The 21,923-nt window shown below is 48.0% G+C and overlaps 1 protein-coding gene across 1 annotated transcript; it reads left to right on the plus strand.

Annotated features, from left to right (window-relative positions):
- Nucleotides 1–15,739: 15,739 nt before the first annotated feature.
- FABP6 (fatty acid binding protein 6) lies at nt 15,740–21,648 on the plus strand. Its single transcript, XM_004311289.4, has 4 exons — nt 15,740–15,815; nt 16,940–17,115; nt 19,070–19,159; nt 21,595–21,648. Exons 1-4 carry the CDS (start codon nt 15,749–15,751, stop codon nt 21,646–21,648), a joined length of 387 nt encoding a protein of 128 aa, XP_004311337.1. The 5' UTR covers nt 15,740–15,748.
- The last annotated feature ends 275 nt before the right edge of the window (nt 21,649–21,923 follow it).

The raw sequence follows: 21,923 nt of genomic DNA on the forward strand, positions 1-21,923 counted from the left end.
TCTGTGAAGTCCGGTCCTGAGGTTTACAGCCCCACGGGTGGGGCTGGGGTGGGGATCACGGAGGGAGGCAGTACGGCAGCTAAGCTTTCCTATTGGCTGTTGGAGACCAGTGGTGTCCCAAGTAGAAAACGGCAGGCTCTGGGGGATCAAAAAATGTGGCAGGTCTCCTCCTCCACTGCCAGCAGTGTGGTTTTAGTTTATGATAAGGCCTGAGTCTTCTGCCTGGCTCAGAACCCAAGGCCTTCCAGTCAAGGACAAGTTCCCAGTAAAGATTAGACTGTTACCCTTGGCCAGGATTTGCAGTCTCAGGAAGGCCACACCCCGGCAGGTCCACCCCATCAACTGTCCCTCTATGTATGCACACATACGCAGGCCCCTGGCTCAGGCGGACGCTTATACCTGCACACATGTGCACACTGCCTTGTGTGTATATGCACTTTTCTCCACGCATACTTACCCACCTGCCTGTGCATATATGCACATAAACAGGCATGCATGTGTAAACTGACACTTATATACACACCTGCACACTTACATACACACTGCCACCTACACATAACCCACAATCCTTAAAACGCACACACACAAACTGCACACACTCAGATACACTCACCCTCATATTCAAGACATACTCCTGCTGTGGTAGATCATTTCTAAAGATGGCTGCCATTAATTCTTTTCTTCTCTGCACGTGCATGCTCCCTTACCTATCAGCAGGTAAATTCTATTCCCTTCCTCTTGAATGTTTGTGGAAGAAGCAACATTCTGAGATTTCTGAATCCAGGCTTTAAGAGCACTGGCAGCTTTTACTTCCTCCTTGTTGGAAGTCAGCTGCCACGAAAGAATTGCAACCATTCTGAGACTACCATGCTGTGAGGAAGCCCAAGCTATTCATATACAGAGAGAGAGGAGCCATGCTGATGTGCACTAACATGTCAGAAACAGGAGGGAAGCCTTCTTAGACCTTCTAGCTCAGCCTAGCTACTAGTGGAATGTAGCTTTGTGAGTGACCGCCGATGATGCCATTTGGTGCAAATGACCACCCAGCCACACCCTGCCCAAATTTCTGACCCACAGAATGATGGGAAATAATAAATAAAACTTTAAATAGTTGTCTTAAGGCAGTATGTTTTGCAATAGTTTGTTATGCAACAATAGGTCATTGAAACACCCATACATATTACATACTCACTTATGTTCATGTATACAAACCCATGTACACAAACATCTGTGACACGTGTGCATAAATGCACATACCTTTGTACTAGGCACTTCCTTTTTGTTGGTCATGCCACACAGCTTGCAGGATTCCCCGACCAGGGATAGAACCCAGACCCTCAGCAGTGAAAGCCCAGAGTCCTAACCACAGGAATACCAGGCGATTCCCTGTACTAGACTACCCTTCCTCCAAGCAGCCTCTTGCTTTGAAAGGCTGATACCATCCTCAGTTCCAGGACAGGGATCCTGATGAGTCTAAACCAAACTTGGTGGTCTCATCCCCTCCAAGATGGGTTTAGCTTTGGCAACATTTAGTTCTAGCCAATGAGACACGGGGGGAGGTAGGATTGGGCTTCTGGGAAAACTTCCTCATTCTTAGGAAAGTCACCCTAGAAGCAAATATGCGTTTATCAGTCGCTGGATTCTTCATGTCTGAGTGTGGGATATGGAAACGCTACAGTCGTTCTGTGACCATGAGGATGCAGAATTAAGCAAAGTGGAGACGTGGACAGGCCCTTAAAGACATTATTGATCGAGGCAATCAGTCAACTTGAGAGTCCTCCCTCCCCACCTCTGGAATTCCAGTCATGAGAGATAAAACTTATTTATTGTTTGGGGAGGGTTGTTTGTTTGTTTTTGCTTGAAGTCTAAGGCATCCAACTAATATCTACCCTCCCTTCAGTAAATAAACACTCTCACATACCTGTGAACAACAGACCCAAAGCTGAGCACATGTGCACTCTGCTTTGCATGTATATACAAACATATAATAATACTCCACACGTATACACAGTGATACACACCCATACACAAAGGAAGCATGTATCCTTCTACATACAGATACAGGGGGACCTACACATACTTTGTTACACATGCATGCAATTCCTGTGTACAGTACCACAGACATAAACGCGCCTGGGCCATGTGCATTTTTATACAGAGAAGCACAAACACTGGTCACGTTAATGTCAATGTGAATTTACCTATTCCTGCCCACGTCTGAATAGCTGTAACAAACATACAGCTCTGAGGGGCTCCTTGGCTGCAGTGAGAAGCCACTGGCAGAGGACAACAGTACCTCACCTGGGACTGACAGAAAGTTCTGGATAGAGATAGGAAAGAGGGACTTGCAGACCAGAACATGGCCCAGGAGGCAGGAGGACAATTCCAGTGTGACCTGGATGTGCAGCTCCATAGTCATGGTGGCTGAACTCAACACAGCACCAAGGAAGGCTGTGAGAAGTTCGCTTCCACCCTCAAAGGGGAAAGAAAACCTCCCCGCACCTGCCCAGCATCTCCTTCTACACTGACACAAAACCTATGCTGTGAGGAAGCCTAAGCTAGCTTGTCCTCCAAGGGCCTCTTCTGGCTTTCCTCATAGGCAAACACTTGACCTGGACATTGCATGAAAGTGAATTTTCACCATTTATGGCAGTGGGCACTCCAGGTAGACAGACAAGTGTATGCAAAGGCACGGAGGTGCAAAACAGCATAGTGAGTGTAGGAGATTCCAGTGACCATGAGTCTGCAGCAGAGTCAGCGTGCGACAGAAAATGAGGCCGGGGAGGTGGGCAAGGGCCATGTCGGGCCCCTGGGTTCACCTCTGCACTCCACAGCCCTGTCCACTCACCCTGACCCCCAGTGCCAAGTGACTCTGCACTTAGGCCTTCATCTTCCATCCACTGGTCTTCTCATGCCAAACTCCTGCATCAGACTGAGAAACAAGATGTTTGGTTTCTTTTTTTTGGGGCTGCGCTATGGCTTGTGGGATCTTAGTTCCCCGATCAGGGATCGAACCCGGGCCCCTCAGCAGTGAAAGTGCGGAGTCCTAACCACTGGACCACCAGGGAAGTCCCTAAATGACGTTTTGGAAGATAAGGTAGCAATAAGCAAATTTCCTTTCTGTCTTGCATATGAGGTTATTTGGACTTTATTCTCTCAATCCCCCTTCTTGTATCTTCCCATAACCCAGAGGAGTTACCAAGGAATTTTTTTTTTTTTTTTTTTGGCCACACCTCACGGCACGTGGAACTTCCCTGACCAGGGACTGAACCCTCAGCCCCTGCAGTGGAAGTGCAGCGTCTTAACCACTGGACCACCAGGGAAGTCCTACCAAGGATATTTTTGTTACATTAGTTTTTATTTATCATCTGATAATGTAAATTCATCTTCCAGAAATTTCCTATTTCTTTTTTTTTTGAATTTTATTTATTTTTTATACGGCAGGTTCTTATTAGTTATCTATTTTATACATTAGTGTATATATGTCAATCCCAATCTCCCAATTCATCCTACCACCACCACCACCCCAGCTTTCTCCCCATAAGTTTGTTCTCTACATCTGTGTCTCTACAGAAATTTCCTATTTCTAAGTTTAAGGAAATGCAAGTTCTAAAATAGCACATATGATACAATCTCATTTTGGGTAAAAGGTTGGCATTGTATATTTACGTGTGCCAATAAGGTCTGGAAGGATACATACACCAACCTGTAAACAATAGTTATATCTGAGTGATGGGATTACAGATGATCCTTATAGGTTTTTAGGCTTTTCTTCATTTTTTAGAATTTTATGCAAAAACATATGTTACTTTTATCAGCAGGAGAAAATGATTTCAAACCTAAAAAAGACTTTAATCTACATTTTAGCCAAAAGTATGAAGTTGGTTGTAAGAAAGTGAGAATAAAGAGAAAACTTCAGGGAGAAGTGGGGAAAGGAGACATGAAATCAACTTGTGCAGGATGGAATCTTCCAGGTGTCTTCAGGAGCCCTGACCTACCCTTAGCAAGGGAGTCCTGCAGCCCATCCTCTGAACCAAGGCCAGTCAAATAGGTGAAGGGGATCACAGAAACAGCTCCCACCTCAAGGAAGGTCTGATCTAGGTGGCAGTATGAGTCATGTGCAGGAAAAGCATGCCAGGCAGTAAATGAGAGGTGAGCTGAAGAGCTAACTCACCTGGGGGTGGGAGACATGGGTTCTGTTCCCAGCTCTGGCACCCAGCGACCTTGGGCAAGTCGTGTCACCTGTGTGAACCTCAGTCTCTTATTTGTCAAGGAGGTATAATGACAATAATTGGAATGCTGTGATGATCAGATGAGATAACTTACCCGTGACTGCCTTGTGAACTCTGAGGTGTGCCATAGGTCATCTTTCAACCTGCAGCAGGGCCTCTGATGCAAAGGAATCCATCCCTATGATGGAATTTCAGACCCAAGCAGTAGGCAAGTGGAATAGACCATGTGGGGGGCAAGGCCACCTTTGGATGGTCCTTAAAATCCCACCATGCCGGCTGCAGCCTGCACAGCTCTGACATTTCAGAATATAAAGTCAGGAAGGGCACTCACGTCTTAGCTCAAGGACCCATACAGCCCATTCCTCTCTGTAGAGCAGTACACCCCAAGGAGAAAAAAAATAGGAGTGGCCACTTCCTGGCCTCCTCTGAATGTCCAATCCTTTTCATAATTTAACTGCCTATCTGGATAATTACTTTTCTCCTGCTTATGAGCTTAGAGCAATAGTAGTTCCCAATAACTTAATAAGGCTAAATTATAATGAGTGTCCTGCGGAATTACACACTGCATTAACACCAAATGAATTCATCAGAAATTCATTAGGAGTGATTCCTAGGGCTGCCACAGGAATTAATCACGGTTAGCCTGCGGCAGGAGAAGGGGCAATGAATAATTGCACAGGAACTGGATGAAGACCTTTCGGCATCTGACTTTGGCCTGAAGCAATATTTTTAAGAGTCATGCGGTGCTTTGGTTGTCAGTTTGGAGGTGAGGTTGTTTGGCTGTTGTTGGATCTACCTCCCTTGCTTCCTCCTCCTTGCTGGCTATGGTCCCACCAAGGATCAGACCAGGAGATATGGGGGTGGGCATGCCCAGTTCTGGGGTGTTGAGAAGTTATAGAGAGGACTTAGAGTTCTCGCCTGCCCAGCATGCATTTCCCCTCCCTCTGTATGAGCCTCTCCATGTTCCTTCCACGTTCCTTGAAGAGCTACCCCTCCCCCTCGGCACGTGGGTCTTCACGGGACTGTCAATCAAGAGGCTCCGCCCACCCCCAGGAGTTGCATACAACCTAGCTAGGCCAATTGAACTTTGTCTCTTGGTACTTTTTTTTTTATTAGCTAGCATCTATGAAGTATTTGCTAGGTGCCAGGCCCCTTCCTAAGTACCTTCATGTACTGAGTTATCCAGTCCCCCCATGTCTCTAGGAGGCAGGTTTAATTGTTAGCCCCATTCTGCCAACCGGGAATCTCAAACAGGTTAAGTAACGTGTCCAAGTGATACAGCCAGTAATTGGTTGTGCTGGAAATTGGAGTCTCAGGTGCAGGGCTATAAGGATGGAGGGTGGTTGAAGATGATTCACTGGATGGCAGTGCCCCATGGGGTCTGTCTCTTCCTTCCTTCTTGCTCTCTAGTGCTATGGGCTGTCGGGAGGTCTGGTGGTTTAGCTTTTCCATCCCTTCTATGAGCTACCCTATACCTTCCAAGAAATCCACTCCCACTTTTTTGCTAGTCACCAAGAATCAGTGTCTGTACTTATATCTGAAAGAGCCCCAAGTCACCCAACAAGTACCTGTAAAGCCCCTTAAGACAGGCCTCGGGACTTACCTGGTGGTGCAGTGGACTCCACAGTCCCAATACAGGGGGCCAGGGTTTGATCCCTGGTCAGGGAACTAGATCTCACATGCATGCTGCAACTAAGAGTTCGCATGCCACAACTAAGGAGCCCACAAGCTGCAACTAAGGAGCCCACCTGCCCCAACTAAGACCTGGTGCAACCAAATAAATAATTAAAAAAAAAAAAAAAAAAAAGACAGGCCTGCCCTGGCTCAGCTGACATACAGGTCACACAGAAACATAAGGCCAGTTTCCTGCCCTCCAGCTGCTTACATCTCAGATAGAAAAACAATGGTAACGATTGAATCCCACACCCTCCTATGCAGATTCTAAGCAAAAGAGAGCCAGACCTGGGTGGGCTAGATGCGTGGAGAAAAAGGCTTCATGGAGGGCACAGCACATGATCTTTGGGGATAGTCACTGTCGTGGACACCTTTCCATCATCTGCCATGCCACAATCCCTTCTTCAAACACTGTCCCTCTCTACACAGAACAGCTGGTCCTGATTGCTGAGGTGGTACCTCAGGACCCCATTGGTGGGGCAGAGCATCTGCACCCTGTCTCTGTTCAGAGAACTCCTCACTGCATGGACCCCACCTTCCAGTATGAGGCTGAGAAAGCCAAATACTCATCTTCTCATCACCCCATTACGTGGCAACGAAGTGCCTGCCTGTGACTTGGGCGCCACCAATCAGACATTCTCACAAAGACATTTTCTCTGCAGCTTGCAATGCGAAGAAGCAGGGGCAAGGGAATCCATTCTGGTGGTGGTGGAGGCCATGTCCAGTGCCCAGGGGAATGGTGGCTGCAGTGCCAGTATGCAGTGCCGCTGTTGGTAAGGGCTACAAACTGCCCAGTCCAGCTTTTGGTGGTACTGGCAGCAGGATCCTCACAAAACCATTTCTGTGATGTGATTGTGGCTATGGTTCTAGCTGTTTGTCCACTCTCGTCCCTACTTGTTTTCCAAGCCTGAAAATTCTGTGATCTAATTGATATCCTCACAATAAGTTTATTTTCTGCTCAAATCAGTTTCCATTGCTTGCAATGAAGAGCTCGGCCTCCCTGCCCACAGCTGATTGGACCAGAGGCGGACACTTGACTCGTGACAGACCAATCAGATTATCTCTCTCCTGACTCAGCTTCTATTGCGTGTTTTGAAGGCCCTGTTGTCTGCGAGCACATGGACAGCAGAGAAAGGGCGTCTGTGCAGAATCAAGTTGAAAAAGAGAGAAGATGAAGATGAAGAGAGGGGGAGGGGGAGAGAGAGAGAGAGAGATTCCTCTAGTTCCTCATGAAGCCCTCTATTTCCCCTTGGGTTCTCCGAGTTGCCCCTGCATCCTTAAAATATTAGGTTGAATTATATGAAATTGTTGTTTTTATAGGTCAAAAAGGTCAGATAGCAGCAATTATGTGTGCTGTAACCTAGTAAGCTCCCCTTTTGGCCTACGCTGGATCAAGTGGGTTTCTTTACTTGCAACCCAAAGGGCTTTGTCTACAACAGTCAGACATTCCATTAGCTCAAAAATAGGGAGTGGAGGGCTTCCCTGGTGGCGCAGTGGTTGAGAGTCCGCCTGCCGATGCAGCGGACACGGGTTCGTGCCCCGGTCCGGGAGAATCCCACATGCCGCGGAGCGGCTGGGCCCGTGAGCCATGGCCGCTGAGCCTGCGCGTCTGGAGCCTGTGCTCCGCAACGGGAGAGGCCACAACAGTGAGAGGCCCACGTACCGGGGGGGGAAAAAAAAAAAGGGAGTGGAGCGGGCAGAGACAGAGCAGAAGCAGGAAATAAGGGTTTTCCATGTGTGGCAAAGACTGTCCCCAGTGAGAAGGCTGCCTTGCAGACCAGTGGCTACAGGACTTCCCATCTCCTCTCTGGGCACTGACTCTGAGGTCACTGTCCTCCACTGGTTTGTAATCCATGAACTTCCAGAAGATCTTCAGCCCCACCCTACTCACCTCAAGTAATACCACAGTTGACCCTTGAACAACAGGGGATTGAACTACCTGCCTCCAATTATATGCAGATTTTTAAAAACAGTAAATACTATGGTACTACACAATCTGCAGTTAGTTAATCTGCAAATGCAGAGGAACCACAGATACAGGGGGGAACTAAAAGTTTTTCATGGATTTTCAACTATACAGAGGGTCTGTGCCCCTAATCCCTTGCATTGTCAACTGCATTCATGTTAATATATGATCTTGAATAATGTTTTTGTTTTTGTTTTCTCCACATGGTGGTGTTTCCTAGTCACGTATGCACTTTTCCCTACCTAACCTGACTATCCGATAACAGGGGACTGGTTGAAGAAGTTGTGATATATCCATACAGTGCATTGCTATATGGCCATTAAAGCGATGGCTGGGGCTGCGGTGAGCAGGCGGGCAGTGGGAGTGATGTAGAAGACTTGATAAGGGTAGTTGGCATGGAAAGTGAGGTTGAGAACCACCCACTGATGAAGGGGAGTACCACTGAGCTGTTCAAAACCTGGCTGAGGGCAGACCATGAATCTGTGGTGATGTGCACCCCCCGATCCCATGCCTTTTCTTCTGGTTGTAGCCAGCAGTCCTGGAGATGGGAGGTAGAAAGACACTTTTTTTCTTGGTCCAAAGATGGGACCTGGGAAGTCAAGGTGGCCAAAGGACATTGAGGATCCTAGTGAAAGAAGTGAAGCAGCCATGGGCTGGATAGGAAAGGAAGTGAGGCTTAGAGTAGGGGATGAACTGGGGGAAAGGGGATGAGCTGTGAGGCTAGGAGATTCATTCAATGGGGGTGGGGACTATCTTCTATTCTGCTGCATATCTTCCTTCCCTAACACAGCCAGGTGCTCAGTAAATGTATTTTGAATGAACGAATATGTGGGTTATAACTCTGACATTAGAGCCAGAGACTGACATTCTGCTTTTCGTCAGAGAACCAGCGGTACCCATAGTGGTGGCAAGTAGCACTTCAGGTCAGAGAAAACTGAGTTCACATCCAAGCTGCATCAACAAGCTGTGTGACCTTGAACAAGTCACCTAACCTTTCTGAGCCTAGGCTTTCTTTTCAGTAAATAGGGATAATGACAGCTTTCTTGGAAATTCGTTGCAGGGATTAAATGAGATGCCATGTGTCGAGCACTTAGCACAGTGTCTGGCACTTTGGGATCACTTGCTAAGTACTGCAGGAGGAATAATGGTCTCCAAGAGCCTGGCTGGTTCTGGAGGCTGCATCCTAATCCAATTGCTGCATTTAGTTAGAGTTCATGAGCGCAAGACCTGAAGCTAAACCGCTTCCTCAGTCAACTAACTGTGACATTTCTGAGCCTGTTTACTCATTTATACAGTGGGAATACTATCAGGACCTATCCAATAGACTGGTGGGGAAAATTGGGTGATAATTTATGTAAAGCATTTAGCATACTGCAGGTGCACAGCAGAGGCTGGCTGCTGGGATCCCTCATTATCTGAGATGCAGAAGGCCATGAGAGGAGCTGACTTTGTTGAGGGCGGAAGAACAGTTTTGGACCTGTCAAACTTTGAGATGGCATAAGACATGAAGTGCAGCTGTTAGGTGGGCAGTTGGATGTAAGTCCAGAGGGGAGGTCTGAGATGGGGAAAATATCTGGGAGTCATCAGCATACAGATGAGATTTAAAGCCATGGACTGGATGACATCACCACGGAAGTGAGGGCTTACAGAAAAGACAAGACTGAGGACTGAACTCGGGGTCATCTGATGCTTTGCAATGATGGGGATGATTGCTACTGCAAAGCTGGTGACCAGACACAGTGGGGCTGAAGCTGCACAGCCAGCCTGCCCCAGCAACATTTACTTAACATGCTCTTATATACTCGGCCAGGCTCTGAAAAAAGCGCTTTACAAAAGTTAACTCATTTAATGCTCGTAACAACCCTTTAAGTTAGAGGCAATTACTAGCTCCATTTTGCAGATGGGAAAACTGAGACACAGGAAGATAGTTAACTTGCCCTTGCATACACAGCCAGCAAGTAGCAGAGCTAGGATTCAAACCCAGGCAGGCTGACCTCTGAGTCTCTATCTCTTCCAATTTTAAAATTCTAATTCTAATTTCTAATTGTGGATAAATAAAGTGCCAACTGGACTTTCCAAGGGAATGCTGAATTTCTTAGTCTCTGACCCTTGAGAGCACAGCTAGGCAAATCATCCTGGAATAAACTACCATCAGAGGTCCCATTGATCCTCCAGGATCAGCCCCAATTAGCATTTCAGATCCTTGGCTGAGGAAAGAAGAGGAAGGGGGGTTTGTTCAAGGAATCTAGAGGATTGGCCAAAAAGTTTGTTTGGGTTTTTCTGTAAGGTGTTATGGAAAAACCCCAACGAACTTTTTGGCCAACCCAGTATAACACTGATGGATCAATTACTACACCCACGGCTCTGGAAAGTCCTGGGGTGGGGAGGTCAGGGAGAGGTCAAGGGTTCCTCTTCCAACCACGGACTCCAGCACCTGCATTTCCTACTTTCTTCACTAGTTACTCTTAGAATAATGGTGGCTGATTTGAGGCAGGAGCCAGAGTCCAGGTGGGAAGTTGGGATGGCCCCGGGAAATTAGCCTTGGGGCCATTCTTTATCTCCATGGGGTATAGCTGCTCTATTGGTTCAACTGCCCCATAAAACCTCACTGTGATAGGGAGGCAGTTTGAGTTCATTTACCCCTCTTGGAAGGTTCTCAATAATGAGTGTCTGAGCAAATAGGTGAACCCCAGTTGAAGAGGGAGAGAGAGAGGGTGTGGACGGGAGGAGGGTTGGAGGGTAAAATTCACACATAAACTCCAGTGAAAGGGAGCACAGCTGAGTCAGGTGTCTCAGTGCCAAGGCTGTCCTTTCCCACACCCTTGCCACTCCCATCCTGCCCTTGACGCTGGCTTTGGATGAGCTACTAAGGAGAAGAAGGTTCTGACCATGCACAAGGAAGTCGATGGGAAAGGGACTTAATTGGGGTTCTGGAGAGCCCATCTGCCAGCTCCTGCCCATGTCCGCTGGCCTGGAGCTTCTCAGGGTAACTGCAGCACAACCAGCAGGGAACTTGTCAGATGCAGATTCCAGGGCCCCACCAGGCCTACCAAATCAGAACTCCTGTGGGTCAGGGCCCAGAGGTTTCCGTTTTTCACAAGCCCTCCCCTCCTGCATGTATGATAAAGATCATGTATGATAAAGTGTATGATAAAGTGTATGATAAAGATCACATTTGAAAAACTGTCTCACAGCCTATTCCAGACTGATCTGAACAAATAAAATCAGAGGGATCCCAGTGCCTACTAGCTGCACAGCCGTAAGGAAGTATGAAATGCAGCCTCTTTCCTTAAAGGGGTTATAATCTAATTGGGAGGGACTTCCCTGGCGGTCCAGTGGTTAAGACTCTGCATTTCCATTGCAGGGGGCATGGGTTCAATCGCTGGTTGGGCAACTAAGATGCACATGCCGCGTGGTCAAAAAAAAAAAATCTAATTGGGGGATAAAAGACATACTTTGTGAAGAGTTAAGTTAATGCTACAATGAATAATTCAAAACAGTAGGCAGATAGGCTGGACAAACTGCCAATGAGTGGGAATAACAGTATCATTCAATAAGCAGCTACAAAATACTAGATCCTATGCTAAGCTCTTTATTTATATACTGATTATCACACTAAAATCCTGGAAAACAGGTATTTTTATCCCCATTTAATAATGAGTAAATTAAGGATTTGGCTTATTTGCCAATCTCTCTCACATCCGCCTTCCCTGACCCTTAAGAGGTGATCAGGGTGATGCCTCTGTTTTCCCACAATACCCCAATGTTACAGACTTTATCTCAGTTATCACACCGTGTTACAATTGCCTGTGTACTAGGCTGGTTCTCTCACAAGATTTGAGGACAGATACTTGGTAGTTCCAGAATCTAGTGAACAGTAGGTACTCAGTATTTTTTGAATGACTAAAGATTGTGTGTCTGAAGTCTCAGGGCTAATACTGTGACTCACAAGCCCAGGTTTCCCCCTGAGCTATTACAAGCAGCTGGTATACACCTGGGGGGTTCCTGTAAAGGACAATCTACAGGTTGGAGTAATCAGAGAAGACTCCCGGGAGGAGGTGGAGTTGGAAAGACAATTCAAATTTGGAAAGATGGCTGAAAAGTGAGCAGTCATTCTATGCAGGCCAAGGCATAAAGGTGAGATTCTGCAAAGGGCACACCTCCTTCGAGCCTAGAGACCCCAGGGGATTTCGGGAGACTACACCCCTTTCCCTAAGCCTCCCTAGCCTCCTTAACCATCTTAAATCGAACCTACATCCCATACTTCTGTGAAATTACAGGGAGATGGCCAATGCTCTATTGTTTCCCCATGCCCAGACCGGTATGACATGTTTTTTATTAGTGAATTTCTCCATTTGGAAAGTCCCTTTTAAGAATTAATGGGAGGGCTTCCCTGGTGGCGCAGTGGTTGAGAGTCCGCCTGCCGATGCAGGGGACGTGGGTTCGTGCCCTGGTCCGGGAAGATCCCACATGCCGCGGAGCGGCTGGGCCTGTGAACCATGGCCGCTGAGCCTGCACGTCTGGAGCCTGTGCTCCGCAATGGGAGAGGCCACAACAGTGAGAGACCTGCGTACCGCAAAAAAAAAAAAAAAAAGAATTAATGGGATAGTTTTCAGTTTCCATGAAGAAATAAGACTTTACCCAGCTTTGAGCTTTTGTCTTCTTAAACACTGAGTATGTATTAATTTTACAACTGAAAAACAAGACCCCATGGTGGGATTATAGGTAGGTTTTAGTTTATTTGTGCTTTGTTCTTCCCAAAGTATCTACTATGAACAACTATTGCTTTTATGAACAGAAAATTAAAAACCCTTTCCTCCATAAAGATTGTTTAAAGAGGAAAGAAAGAGAATCTCAAAGTGGCACAATTCATGATGCTGGGAAGCAGGATGTTTGGGGGAAAAGAACTAAAGATGTTCTAAATTCTGAGTTCCAAGAACTTCAGCACCCAGGCAATCTGGGGCTAAACCAATTCAGTCTCAACATGGCAAAACATATTAAGAGCTGTAAGAATGTTCCAGAGCCCATAACTTTGTAATCCCATCCTGGGGCTTTAGCTCAAGGAAATACTTTAAAAAAATTATCTACATATAAAGAAGCTCACTGTGGCCTCTCATTTAATGGGGTAACCTGGGCTCCCCCTAAAAGTCCAACAGCAAACATTATGCAGCCATTTCTAACAATAAACATGGCAGCTTAATAGAAACATGGGACTGTGTTTACAAACTAATACCGAGCAAAGAAAAAAAGAATGGAATATTGCATTATATAGTGACGATGGCTATTATACACCTGCTATAATTAGAGTGGTGGGAAAGAAAGCAGGGATGACAGAGGAGAGAGATGAATGAAAGAGGCAGGAAGACAATTAAAAAAGTAAAAATAGTTATAGTGTTAGGGTAATGGGATTATGGAGGACTTTTGGAAATCTGTTTAAATGATGATGAAAGTTGCCTTGGTAGTAAATATGAACTATACATAGGGGCACTGTGACTTTGAGCAAGTTACTTAACTTCGCTGAACCTCAAGTTTCCTCCCTGGCAAAATGGGGACAATAATGGCACCTACTTCATAGAGTTGTTTGGAAGATTAAATGATATAATTCATATAGAGCACTCGGCATCATGCCCAATGCATGATAAATATTCAATAAGTGTTAGCTATTATTGTCAGTGTTATTTCATCATTATTATCAATGAGGGGAAATTCTCATATGCTCCAGGTGGGAGTGTAAACTGTTCTAGCCTCTGAGAAAGGCATTAGGGTATAGATATAAGTTTATATATAACTTTAGATACAAAACCCCTTTGGTTCCAGGAATTGCATGTCTAGGAATTTATCCTTAGCAAATAATCTCAGTAAATAATCTGACATGTACACCAAGGGGTGTGAATGAGAATGTTTATCTCAGAGTTATTTATAATAGAAAAAGACTGGGAACAACCTAAAGACCTGGCAATAGTTACATAAATTATGTTTTGTTTTTTTCTTTTTTTCTTTTTTTTTTTTTTGCGGTACACGGACCTCTCACTGTTGTAGCCTCTCCCGTTGCGGAGCACAGGCTCCGGACGCGCAGGCTCAGCGGCCATGGCTCACGGGCCCAGCCGCTCCGCGGCATGTGGGATCTTCCCTGACCGGGGCACGAACCCGTGTCCCCTGCGTCGGCAGGCGGACTCTCAACCACTGTGCCACCAGGGAAGCCCCTCAGAGTTATTAATAGAAAAAGACTGGGAACAACCTAAAGACCTGGCAATAGTTACATAAATTATGAAACATACATACCACAGAATATGTACGATATACCTTTATGTAATGATATACACGTGTACTTACATCATTACATGAAAAAGAAATGACAGAACAATATAATCTTATTTATAGAAGAAAGTATAGGTGTGCATTTAAAAGTCTAGAAGGATAGCTACCGACCGTTATCAAGGGCCATCTCTGTCACTTGCTCTGAATTATGAAATTTTAATATATACAATTCAGCATCAGAAAATCCACGATGAGGTGTGGGTGAGGGGAGTGTGGGTGTGTGGTTTTGTGCTTTTTTAAAGTGAGACACCTGGCTGGAGTGAGGAATTCTAAGATTGGAGATTGCAGACTGGCAAAATGTGGCAAAGCTGGTTTCATCAGTTCAGAAACCACTCAGTCCCAGGTCTGGGGGGTTAGCAACTGTGGTGAATTCTGCTTTGGATAGAAATGATGGGGATTCTTGGAGAGCCCACTCTGGAAGAGGAGACAGATGCAAAACTTTCCTTATTTATAACAATAAGAGTGACGGCCTTTGTAAGTGCTTCATACTTTCATGGCCAATCGGTTTGATCCAGAGAGCAGTCCCACGAGACAGGCAGGGCAGGAGTTATCACCGAGGAGATGGGAGTCCTTAAAGTGAAGTGGTGCCAGAATCAGAACAGGGACAGGAAGTGGGGGCTGAATTACTAGCCCTTCCAGTGATGAAGCTGGAATAGAGTGAAATTCACCACGCTCCCAGCCCATGCCTGGCACACAGTAGGTCTTCAGCGCACCTGGCACTGCCTCCTCTGATCGGCTCCCTGGGCCCTTGGGCAGCTGCTTCCCTTTGCTCGCACCATCTACACCCATCTTGTGCCTATTCTCCTTCAAGTGCTCTTTGCTGCAGACAACTCATTGTTTCCTTTCATTGTGGCCCTTCCCACCTTCATCACATTGTTCCCTCAACTTAGAATGTTACCTGCCTCCATTCTCAGTGTCTTCCAACCTTACCACTTCTGTAAACATCCAAATTCCTTCAAGACCTGTATTAAATGCCATCTCCTATGCAAAGCTACACCAGCCAGCTGGACACCATCACTCCTTCCCTAGGCCCCAGGCCCCAGATCTGCACGTCTCTCGGGACACATCCCATCCTGCTTGCACAGGGGTTCTCTGCAGGTGTGTTTTGTCCCTGGACCAGACTGGAGGCTGTTTTGGGAAGGGGGTATGTCTCACTGCTTCCTCAGTGCTGGCCCCAAAATGAGGTGCCCGAGGCACTTTGGTCGATGAATGCAGGGGTGACTGAGTAAATGAGGGAAGATGGGAGCGTGGATAGAGGGAGGGCTGGGTAGAGGTGGATGACACCTCAAACCCTGTGGCAGAGCTGGCCCTGGCCTTGCCAGTGGCAATGGGATTCCAGCCAACGAGTCCCCAGGGTGAATAACCTCAAGTTTCTGCTGCCTGCCTACATCATAAAATTGCCGGTGCTTCCTCTTCAGGGGTGGGAAGGAGAAGTGGGGTGACTTTGGGGCTGAGCCTCAGCATCTGGGAGGGTTTATAAGCTGAGGCACCAGACCCCTCAGCACCGCAGCCCTGCTTCCTCATTCTTCTTCTCCTGAGCCTCCAGCTCTCCGGCAGCATGTCCTTCACCGGCAAGTATGAGATGGAGAGTGAGAACAACTATGACGAGTTCATGAAGCGCCTGGGTGAGTGAGCTCCTGAAAGCACCTTCCTGGGGCTGGGCTGTCACGGCCAGCTCTGCACAGGGAACCCAAAGTCTGCGAGGCTCAGAGAAGTTGAGTGACTCGTGCAAGGTCACACAGCCAGTAATGGGTGAGGTGGAGAGTTGATTGGTTTATTCATTCAAACATTTACTGAATGCTTGCTACACGCAGGCCAACCCAATGTTACGGATGGGGTGCCTCAGCAAGACTTGCCCGAGGTCACACTGTGCATCAGTGGCAGATGTCATTAGACCCCCTGGACCCGGGGATGAGATGATGAGTGGTGTCACCACATCCTGCCTGGGGAGAGGTGACCAAGGGGTGGGAGCACAGAGATCAGGTTTGACAAGCCACTCGTTCACTAAGTCACTGAGCAAACGGGGGCCTCTTACAGTGCTAGGCACTCTGGGTGGAGATCAAAGACCCCACTCTTCTGTTTGATTTGCAGCACTGGTTGTGAAGAACCAAAGAGATAGTGGACTTGACAATCCTGCAGAAATCTTGGTGTGCTAGCTAAGTGTGAGGCAGTGCAGTTTTCTAGATTGAGGACAGCCCCAGGGGACCAGGGCCTACGACCTCCTGGTAGGAAATGGGCCCCAAGAGCAGGATCCATGTGCCCTGGGGCCTTGGGAAGGCAAGAGCCCTTCTGAGTCAATCACTGGGACTGGCCCTGAAGGAACAGTGACTTGGTTTCACCTACAACAGTCTAGATGTAGCAATCTTTATCTGTAAAGCAAGAGCATTTCAAGACAGTCTTGAAGGTCTCATTCATTTTAGAAATTTGTGAGGTTGGCAAATTTCTGTTCTACTACTATCAGAAGAGCAGCTATTATTTATTCTTAACTATATGCCAGCAGTTTTACCAGACACAAACACTGTAATTTAATCCTTGCAACAGCCCTGTGAAATGGGCCTTATTATCCCCATTTTTTGGATGAAAACACTGAGGCTGGGAGAGACAGTGACTTGCCCAAGCCACATGGCTCACGACATGGGGCTTGTGCTCGACTGTCAGGCTAGCCTGCCGTAGGGGAGGCAAGCTCGTGCCCAAAGCCACAAGTTGTAGGCAGCTCTTACATGGCCACTCTGCTTGTCCCCTGGCCCAGGGCTCCCCAGCGACAGGATTGAAAAGGGTCGCGACCTCAAGACTATCTCAGAGGTGCAGCAGGACGGGCAGAACTTCACCTGGTCCCAGAACTACCCCGGGGGCCCCTCCATTACCAACAATTTCACCATCGGCAAAGAGTGCGACATGGAGACCGTGATGGGCAAGAAGTTCAAGGTGAGAGGCAGCTGGCCACCCCTCCCTCCTTCGCCAGGACTCTGGCTGACTTCTTGGTCCCCACCATGTCCCTGGGGGCTGCTCCCCGAGCTGAGGCTTCTTCTCGAGTCTAGCCTCCAGCTTTAACAGCCTGAGTTACTTGGCAGTTTAGCCTCTCCCAGTTTTTAATGCTACCGTCAATAACAGACACTATAATGATAGTAAAAATTGTTAACATTTGCTGAATCCTTCACACATATATCCCAGACACTTGCTGGATCTGTCACACATCTTAATGCAGGTAAGCCCATGAGGTCGCTACAATTACTGCCCTGTTTTACAGATGGGGGAGCTGGGCTGAGTCATAGGATGAAATAGCTGCCTGGATCCCACAGCAGGGGTGGGCCTGTATAACCAGGCAGTCTGGTTCCGTAGAGCACAACCACATTTTTTTTTTAATTAATTTATTTTATTTATTTATTTTTGGCTGCACTGGGTCTTCATTGCTGCACGCGGGCTTTCTCTAGTTGCAGCGAGCAGGGGCCACTCTTCATTGCAGTGCACAGGCTTCTCATTGTGGTGACTTCTCTTGTTGCGGAGCATGGGCTCTAGGCGTGCGGGCTTTGGTAGTTGTGGCCCATGGGCTTCAGCAGTTGTGGCTCGCGGGCTCTAGAGCGCAGGCTCAGTAGTTGTGGTGCACAGGCTTAGTTGCTCCGCGCCACGTGGGATCTTCCCAAACCAGGGCTTGAACCCGTGTCCCCTGCGTTGGCAGGTGGATTCTTAACCACTGCACCACCAGGGAAGCCTCCATAACCACATTTTAATGCTTCCTCCAGCGTGGCCTAGAGATTAATTGCCCAGGCCCTAGAACCAGACTCATCTGGGTTTGAAACTGCAGTCTTGGGTAGCAAAGAATTGAAAGGTGGTTGTTTGTCCCTTCCTACCCAGACTGGTCCCCCAGGTCTTCCACCCATTCCCCTCTGTAGCCTCCAACCCTGGCCAAGAGAGTACTTTGCTCCTTCAGGCTTCTAGGCTGCCAAGGTGGAGGATACGTAGTCATAATATTCATATTCTGCCACTTGGGTATTTTAAAAATTTAACAATTTCTCACAGATGTCTTTCTGTGTCAGCACATATTGACTTGCCTCTTCTTTTTTAATGGTGGTACAGTATCCTATAGTATGGAAATGCTATCATTTATTTACCACTCCCTCATTAATAGATTTTTAGGTTATTTACCAGTGGATAATACAGCATTGTATTACAAACAATGCTGCAATCAACACCCTTGGATGACGTTAGCATTCTTCTAAAAATGATGATCATAACTGACTCCATAGTTAACAAGGGGTGCTCAACACCAAGCCAGGCACTGCTCTAAGCACTTTATATGTATCATAGTAAATCATTTAATCCTCCCCATAACTCCAGGAAGTAGGTACAGTTACTACCCCTATTTTAGAGATGAGAAAACCGAGGCACAGGGACTTCCCTGGTGACGCAGTGGTTAAGAATCCGCCTGCCAATGCAGGGGACACGGGTTCGAGCCCTGGTCCGGGACGGTCCCACGTGCCGCGGAGCAACCAAGCCCGTGCGCAACAACTACTGAAGCCCGCACGCCTAGAGCCCGTGCTCCGCAACAAGAGAAGCGACCGCAATGAGAGCCCGCGCACCGCAACCAGGAGTAGCACCCACTCACTGCAACTAGAAAAAGTCCATGTGCAGCAAAGAAGACCCAACGCAGCCAAAACTAACTAACTAAATAAAGATAAATAAACAAACAAAACCGAGGCACAGAAAGGTTCAGTGACTTGCACAGGTTATCTGTATCTTTGGATATATGTAATCAGATGTCTATAGGGTAAATTAATTCCCAAAGGGTGATTGCTGAGGCTGCAAGCAGGCCCTTCATCCCTGAGGGGCTGGCCTGTGTTTGGGGGGTGCTCTGCAACTCTGTGTTTTGCTTCTCTTCCAGGCCACTGTGCAGATGGAGGGTGGGAAGGTGGTGGTGAACTTCCCCCACTACAACTATACTGCGGAGATTGTGGATGGCAAGCTGGTGGAGGTGAGTGTCCCACTGGTTCCTGGCAAAATCGATGAGAATGTTTTTCTGCCCCCAGCCACGGCCCCCAAGAGGTGGTCCTCTGGGCAGCTGGCTTTATGGGCAACCCCCCCTACCCGCCCAACCATGGGCCAGGCTCTGTGCTGAGCACTGGGTGCACATGACCTCATTTGACCTTCACAATCACCCTGTTAGGTAAGGATTTTTATCCCCATTTTGCAGGTGAGGAAACTGAGACACGGGATGGCTAAGTGCTTGGCCGGAGGGCACAGAGCTTTTTTGACAAAGCAGGGATTTGGCTCTGGGCAGTCTGACTCCAGTGCCCATGCTCGGCCACCGCAGGGACGCACGTCTGGACCCCTCCCAGAGTGTGAATGAAGTGGGGAGTCTGGGTGGGCCCTGCAAGGGTAGCCATCGCCATTCCACTTCCACAAGGGACTTTAGGCCCTTGCTGCTAGATGTTCTGGTGTTTCAAGAGAAGCTGGAAATTGGCACTTCCAAGTGAAATTTCCAGTCTAGCAAACGTTGCCAACTAATTAAACATTTATTGAAACGCTGACAGGGACAACTCACACACCTGTGGACTGACCCCTCCCACATGCCATTCTCTGTAAACACAGGTTGGAGGTGCTGCCCTGGAGGGCCCTCATCTCACATCCCTCTCTTCTCCCTGGGGCTCCAAAGTTTTCCCCAGGTGAAAGAAACGGTGTGAGGTTAAGAGGAAAAGGAAGGCGTTTCTACGTGTCATTCCCCCTTCGTGAGCCTGTGTCCTGGGCTAGAGTCCCCCTGGGGGAGGTCTGGTCTGTCCTCCCCAAGCCTCTCCAGAAGGGAAGTGATGAGGAAAGCAGGGTTTGCCTCCCCCTGTCCTCTCTCTCTGTCTCTCAATCTCTCCCTTGTTTCCTTGTTTTCCTCATCTCAAGCCCAGTCTAGAGAAAAGGAGCACGTGGCCCAAGAGGCTCAGTGCCCTCGCATTACTCCCATTTTACAGAGAAGCCATAGAGTCTCAGAGACACGAGTAACTTGCCCAAGGTCACACAGCTACTTTGTGGTGGAGGCAGATCGCATCAGCTGACTTCTAAATTCTCTGCCTGCTCTTCCCAGGCCAACGGGTCTTCTTTCTCCCCTTCATTTTAGTTTAAAAAAAAAAAAAATCTAAAAATAAATAGATGTACAGTGTTTTAAAAATATATCTATGTGTATGTGTATATATATCTATGTATATATGTGTGTGTGTGTGTGTGTGTGTGACATAAGTGACTATACCTTTTCTTCTGGATGGAAATCAACCTCTTGGAGAACCTGATGAAAGCTAGAGGCAAAGCTCCCCAGCCTGTAAGGAGTGCAGGGAGAACACAGGGCAGGAGAATGGAGCACATTTGTGCCCAACTGAACTGATCTTCCCAAATGGAACAAACCCATTTCCTAATTCCTAGAGGCGCCTGACCGTGGAGCCTATATGGTGTGAGCAGAGCCCAGAGTTCAGGGCCATTATACACACGCACGCGCACGCACACACGCAAATGCACACGCACACAGACTAGGCACCAGAGACAAGCCATCTTGGTTGCAGATCTCCCAACTCTGGAGGCCCAGAATCGTTCTGGATACCTCCCTTCTTCTCTACCAACATGGTGCATTTTGCAAGCACCCCTCCTCCCATCTCCACCCACCACCAGCACCCCTTCTCTCATCACCTCTCCTCTAGACCGTGCCCCAGCCTCCTCCCCAGCCTCCCCCTCCACTTCATCTTCCATCCATCCCATATGCAAATCACACATCACTTCACACTGCTGCCCTTTGACAAAACTGCTTCCACCAAACTCCACTTGCCACCCACCCCTCCTCACAAGAAAGCTGCTCTCCTCTGCTGGGGATCTGGACCAACTGATGCTACGCACACATCCCAAGACAGCGTGTCTTGGCCTTGAGCCCAGGGCACCACACACAGTGGGCCTTGGCCGAACAGTATCCTCTTGCAGCCTCTTCCATGAATGCTTACACTTCCTGAGGACAGAGAATGTATCTTCCCATCACCGAGCACAGGGACCCCATAAATGCTAAATGGTGCAGAGGGTGAGCATGGCCCCTCGGACTTAGAGGGGTGACTGATTTCTCTAACCTTCAGTTTTCTCATCTGTACAATGGGGACAATCTTGGTGTCGTGCAGATGGGCCTGGCATGGGTGAACTGATATGGACAGATGGGTGGAAGATTATCCCACGAAAAGCCACATCACGCCAACATCTGTTAGCACTTTGGCCATGTAGAGTCCACACAATGAGTCCTGTAACAAATTGGGAAACTGAGGCCCGGAGAAGCAGTGCAGCAGGCTCACTCCCACTCAGGGCTGGGACTGGAAGCTGTTCTACCTTCTCTGGGCCCCATGGTCACCTTGGGGCCCCTGCACTGACACCCCCTGTTCCTGCTGCTTCTTCCAGATCTCCACCGTTGCAGGTGTGTCCTACGAGCGCGTGAGCAAGAGGCTGGCCTGAGCTAGTAGGCAGGGCTCCGCGGGGGCCGCAAAGCCACCAATAAAGCTGATGTAACAACAGACATTCTGCTCCTTCCAGAGCCTCTGCCTTTGTTCTCTGCTGTCTTGGGGCAGTTCTGGCTGGTGGGGGTGGGAAACCCCTGACGATGGCTACACAGGCCACACCTTGGCCCTGAGATCTCTGCGGGACCTGTGTCATGGCAGAGGGAGACGGGTATGGATGGAAGACCCCTGGCCCCGGGGAGAGGGCAAAGGCGGTGCTCAGGATGCACGGCG

Source organism: Tursiops truncatus, chromosome 3, assembly GCF_011762595.2.
Source record: "Tursiops truncatus isolate mTurTru1 chromosome 3, mTurTru1.mat.Y, whole genome shotgun sequence".
Taxonomy (NCBI): Eukaryota; Metazoa; Chordata; class Mammalia; order Artiodactyla; family Delphinidae; genus Tursiops; species Tursiops truncatus.

Bases quoted from the DNA above. Each gene is read 5' to 3' on its own strand.
- FABP6 (XM_004311289.4), top strand. From the start codon at position 15,749: ATGTCCTTCACCGGCAAGTATGAGATGGAGAGTGAGAACAACTATGAC. The intron at 15,816-16,939 runs GTGAGTGAGCTC...CCCCTGGCCCAG, and splicing joins CGAGTTCATGAAGCGCCTGG to GGCTCCCCAGCGACAGGATT. The intron at 19,160-21,594 runs GTGAGTGTCCCA...TGCTTCTTCCAG, and splicing joins TGGATGGCAAGCTGGTGGAG to ATCTCCACCGTTGCAGGTGT.